Genomic DNA, 5,387 nt, shown 5'->3' with positions numbered 1-5,387 from the left:
TGGGCGTCCCAGCCGGCCGAGTAGCGGGTGCGGGGGTGGCGGGCGGTCAGCGCGTGCTCCATGCAGTCTGTCGCCAGGGACAGATCCGCACTCAACTTTGATGGCAGACTTTCAACTTTTCTGAGGTCTGTGCAAAAAGACAAGCAACATATTCCTTGACTCCGTTGCTTTCTGGGCTTCTGATCACCTCCTCACTGAGGTCACTGCCTTGGGGTCACCGGGAACTCTCACCCCGGACGTGTCCACAGGTGCCCGTGGGGCATATGCTGGGGGCAGGCACAGTGCACAGTCTCCAGACCCTGGAAATGTCTGCACCTGCCACCAGCTGCTCCAGGTCACCCTGAATCCCCCGCTTGGCTGCGCTTTCCCCCCAGATGATGGGGGGTCCCATGGGACGTGTGCCCAGATCCACAGGCCTGGTCCTTTGTCGTGACCAGGTGACCATGTGGGGCCCGTGTGGTGGGTTGCAATGTCCCCCAAAGGTGAGTCAGCCCCGACGTGGACCTGAGACCCCAGGGGACACTACGCGGGGACCCACTCCAGCTGTGCTCTCGCCCCACGGCCCACGGCTCACTCACGGGACATCAGAAAGGTTTCGCCGTAGAACTCCTTGACCTCGGGGCTGGCCTGATCCCACGCATCTCGGGCGCTCTGAGACATGAGCTTAATATTGGCCATTTCGGTCTTGAAGTGGCCCGGCTCGATGATGGCCACCTTCACCCCGGAGAAGGAGAGCTCCCTCCTGCAGGTACATAGACACAGGGCAGGCGCAGAGCCAGACACCCTCTCCCAGGATCAAGGGGATCGACAGCAACATTTGGCCAGTCAAGACAGGGACAAAACATTTGCGAAGATGAGGCCCTGCCTGGTGTCTCAAAGGGTCAAAGCGCAGTGCTATTCGAGCGTGCAGGGAGTGACCGGCAGGGCAGAGCAGACCCCTCCTGTCTCCCTGCTGATCCCCACAGCGCGTTAATCAGTGGATCTGCCTGCTCTGTTCCCGGCTGTCTCTAGTGAAATCTCTCATCACCCCTCACCTTTGGCCTGTACCCCTGTTCTGCATGTATGAATAAATAAATCTTCAAAAGAAAAAAACTGCGGTGAGGACATGAGCTCTGCAGGAGTCCTGCACAGTGTCCAAACCTGCGTTCCCCAACTATCATCTCTCACCTCACCACGGGGGCATGTGGCCATCCCCTCCTACAGGACCACCCTGCCCACTGCCCACTTGCCCTACAAGGCCTGGCTCCTGGCCTTGAGCCATCAGAGACTCTACTGGCTGTGATGGATGCCAGGGGGGCCCCGGGTCCCTGGGGGCCCGCTCCCCCCACAGGCCTCCAGTTTCCTTCCTCAGGTCTTTCCGCCCCAGCCAGGAGGCCTCTTCCCCCACAGGCCTCCAGGCTCCACCCTCGGCTCCTCCCACCCCAGCCAGGAGGCCCCTCCCCCCACAGGCCGCCTGGCTCCAGTCTTGGCTCCTCCCGCCCCAGTCAGGAGGCCCTCCCCCAACTGGCCTCCAGTCTCCACCCTCGACTCCTCCCACCACGTCAGGAGGCCCTTCCCCCCACAGGCCGCCAGGCTTGTCTTGGCTCCTCCCACCCCAGCCAGGAGGCCCCTCCCCCCACAGGTCACCAGGCTTGTCTTGGCTCCTCCCACTCCTGTCAGGAGGCCCCTCCCCCCCTGGCCGCCAAGCTCCACCCTCGGCTCCTCCCGCCCCAACTAGGAGGCCCCTCCCCCACACTCAGGCCTCAGGCCAGTCCTCAGGTCCTTCAGCCCCAGCAGGCCCTGTCCCAGGACTCCTCCAGAGATTGCTGGCTCCCGGCTCCCGTCAGTCAGCTCAGTCAGCTCAGCCACAAGGACTCCGGGACTCCGATGCCTGAGACAGGCAGATGCCCCTCTCCTGCCCCTCTCCACTGTCAGTTATTGGTCAAAGAATAAATCGTCCGTCCCACACTTGCACTCCAGGTGCTCAAACCCTCCCAGGAGCGTCTCTGAGAACCCGCATGAGAGTCGGGGCCAGACGATGCCCCTCAGGCCTCCTGGGCTGTGAGACGGGAACTGCCCGTGGTTGTGGGCACAGTCATCCCGGTTCCAGTTCTGCCTCAGACACTTTCTGAGTGGGCCCTGGTCAGCGGGATGAGACAAAGTCCATAGGGCTGTGCCATCCTGACCCAGCGGGAAGGTGCTCTCAGAGGAAGGACCGAGTGAGCGGGGTCCAGAAGGAAGAGCCTCCCGTGTGTATGAAGCGAACCCCAGGGTCGGGCTGCCTGGACAGGGGGGCTGTGGGCATGCAGTACCTGAGGGAGTCCGAGAAGGCCTCGAGGCCAAACTTGGAGATGCAGTAGCCGCCACCAAAGAGGGACAGTCGGCCTCCGATACTAGACACATTGACGATGCGGCCCCTCGCCTTCCTCACCAGGGGCAGCAGGCCCAGGGTCACCTCGATCAACCCCAGCAGGTTCACGTCCAGGACCTTCATGAAGTCCTCTTTGGTCAGCCACTCATTCGGTGCTGATGGCACAGCAGTGCCAGCGTTATTGACCAGGCCCCAGAGTCCTGGACAGAGAGGGAGAGAGACTGCACTTCTGTTCTGTGCCCTGAGGGCCCACACTGGCGTCCCCTCACCCCTCCATCATGCCGGGTGGCAAGGGGAGTGGGTGGAGCAGGGTTTACAAACTGCCTGCCGGGGACAGGACCCCCTGAGCCCTGCAGGACACACGTCAGGCCCGAGGGTCGGGGCTGTAATAGCTGCAAGGCCTGGTGGACGTGGCGCCCTCCTCCTGCGCTTCAGACGTTCGGGCCCATCTTTGGAGACTCACCCCCACAGATGGGGAGAATCTGAGGGGGAGAATCTGAGGGGGAGGAGGAGGAGTACACTGGCATTGGATACACAAATGCTGGGTACTGATATTTCAACTCTTTGGGCAGGTCCTGGGAATGAGGCTGTCATGTCTCTTGTCACCAGCAAGACATGGAGAGTGTCAGGAACCCAGAGATGTGAGATCCTCCGGCGGCGTCCTGCTCCCTTATAGAGGATCCAGGGTCCTCCCAGGGAGCAGTGCATGCTGGGTGAGGAAGGAACCCCCACCCAGCCCTGCAGGTGTAATCACATGGGGGTAGATGCTCCCCAAAATGCAGGCCCTAGGTGGGGAGCACAGGGGCCATGGACAGAGAGGAGAATCATCCCCTGAGCTGGCTGAGCTGAGGACAGTGCGTGAGAATTCAAGACCTAAAGCAGATGGGACACCCCACGCTGCAGGTAAAGGTCTCCCTTGCACAGGAGGAGGACTTCGGGGTATCAGTGCTACCTCGGGTCCCCGTGTGCTCCTTCGCCCACTGGACAGCCGCAGCGATGCTCTCAGAGTTGGTCAAGTCCAGGATCACGGTCTCCAGCCTTTGTGACACCTGCTCCTTCAGCTCGTGTGCCCCCCGCTCCGTCAGGCAGGCAGCCAGCACCCTCAGGCCCCGCCGGTCCAGCTGCCGGGCCAGCAGGTGCCCGAAGCCCGAGTCACAGCCCGTGATGAGGACATACTTGTCGCTGAGGTTGCTCACCACCTGGCGCTCCCGGAGCCAGCGCACAAGGTAGTACAGGCTCACGAGGGCCAGCAGGAGCTGCCACATGGCACGCAGGGGCCACGCCGCGGGCTGCAGGAGAAAGAGACTGAATCAGGGTTCTGGCTGCAGGCTCCCTGGCACGGAATATTCAGTTCCCCCCCGTTAGCGCCTCTGGAGCTCTTTCTGTCTCGGCGCTCTTTGGACTGTGTTGTGAGGACCGAGAGGCCCTCGACAATCTCATTTCCTGCCCCCCCAAAACATTTCCTTCAACAGGCCCTGTCCCCTCTTTGTTACAGCCCCCATATTGTGTAGGTCCCGACATCCCCTCGGAGAAGGAATTCACCAGAGAGCTTCAGCTGGAACCGGTGAGTTTCACGAGAGGATTTCGCCCTAGAAGAAGCAAGGCAGGACTGGAAGAGAAAAGACGAGCCTCTCTGGAGCTGGCGCGAGGAGCCAGGAGCCAGGAGAGGCTTTAAGGGGTAGGCCGCCGGGTGTGGCCAGGGAGCGTCACCATCACGAGCCCTGGCCTGGGCCACTGGGGTGCGGGCACAGCCTCCTGCTTATTGGCATTTGCCAGCTGTGCAAAGCGCTCAGGGAGTCCAGAAGCACCTCAGGCTGTGAGGAACGGCTCAGCCCACGGGGTCAGGTGGGTGTGCTCGGCGTAGATAAGGCCCACTGACCACCTCACCCTCCGTTTCAAAGAGCACCTGGGCAACCTCATCTCTGGTTCACAGGTCCCTCTCCCACGTCTTGTCCCCCACGCCTTCCTGTGACCCGCGTGGCCGCCAGGGCCCACAGCCCACTCAGCCCCGGGCAGGCAGAGCTGCTTTACCCCACGGAGCCCTCTGGCGGGACCCCGGGCTTCCTCACCTCAGGCTCACTAGGTGGCTCTGTAATTGGTTGAGACATGTTTAGTCAGACCCGGGAAATCCTGGCTGTCCTGCCCTGGAGCTGCCCACAGGTCCGTTCTGGACAAACCGAGTCTCTCAGCCCCCTCCAGGATTAGAAGGAAAGGTTAAGTTTTCTCCTGCCAAGGAGTGTTCTGGGGTTAAAGGTACTGTGGGTGGTAAAGTGGTGTCTGTTCTCAGAGGCAGGAAACGGGAGGGAGAGATGGAGCGTTGCTGGGAGGACTCACAGCAGCAGGTGTCCCAGGGAGTCCCCATTTGATGCCCGTCCCTGCTGCTGGGAGGGTTCATGGCCTCTGCCCCCCCTGCCCAGCCACTTCTCACCCAACCTCAGATGCGGAGACTTAGATGGAGAAGACTGAACTTGAGCAGCTGTGTGTCTCCCACGGCGAGGTCCTGGGGCCCGGGAGGGGAAGGGCATCCAGTCCCCAAATCAGGGTGACATGGAGAGGGGGAAGCGGTGGGGAGTGGGGTTGGGGCTGGCATTAGGAACCAGGCACCGAGGCTGACACCAAGCAGTTTGTGGCTCCGGCACTGTCTCAACCCCACAACGTGCTGAGCCCCAACGAGGAAGCTACCCGCTATACAACTTTCATGTTGTTCACAGCCGGTTAATGGTTAACGTGTAACGGTTCGCAGCCAGGCCTGGGCTGAGGTGAAGTCCAAGAAAAGTGGCCAGTTGCTTGTCACAGGACCTAGCCGCCTCTCCAACTCCTGCTCAGGACTGGGCGCCAGTGTTACCCTGCGGGGCGTCCCGCTCTCTGTTCACATATCACAACTCTGTGGATAAGGAATGGCAGACCACGTGGGACAGGTTCCCACAAACTAGGTAATGCCAGAGTAATGCCAGAGCGGCCACCAGCTCGGCAGGCCCTGTGTGGGTGCCGCTACTGTATGAGGCCCAGAGTATAGCACAGGCAGCAGCAGCTGGCA

At 61.4% G+C, this 5,387-nt stretch overlaps 1 protein-coding gene across 1 annotated transcript in view; it reads right to left on the bottom strand.

Annotated features, from left to right (window-relative positions):
• The window catches only part of LOC101622773 (retinol dehydrogenase 7-like), a 5,900-nt gene extending 1,462 nt beyond the window's left edge, over nucleotides 1-4,438 (bottom strand). The window contains exons 1-6 of the mRNA XM_004692429.2: nucleotides 4,420-4,438; nucleotides 3,893-3,959; nucleotides 3,303-3,639; nucleotides 2,292-2,550; nucleotides 579-742; nucleotides 6-127 (exon numbers count right to left, since the gene is read on the bottom strand). Coding sequence (XP_004692486.1) covers nucleotides 6-127; nucleotides 579-742; nucleotides 2,292-2,550; nucleotides 3,303-3,615 — 858 coding nt within the window. The 5' untranslated portion in view covers nucleotides 3,616-3,639; nucleotides 3,893-3,959; nucleotides 4,420-4,438. The remainder of the gene's footprint in view (nucleotides 1-5; nucleotides 128-578; nucleotides 743-2,291; nucleotides 2,551-3,302; nucleotides 3,640-3,892; nucleotides 3,960-4,419) is intronic.
• Between the last annotated feature and the right edge of the window lie 949 nt (nucleotides 4,439-5,387).

The sequence above is a fragment of the Condylura cristata genome, unplaced genomic scaffold (assembly GCF_000260355.1).
Source record: "Condylura cristata isolate star-nosed mole 26May11 unplaced genomic scaffold, ConCri1.0 scaffold00034, whole genome shotgun sequence".
NCBI classification, from domain to species: Eukaryota; Metazoa; Chordata; class Mammalia; order Eulipotyphla; family Talpidae; genus Condylura; species Condylura cristata.
Note: the sequence above shows the minus strand (reverse complement) of the source record. Positions and strands in the feature narration are given on the sequence as shown.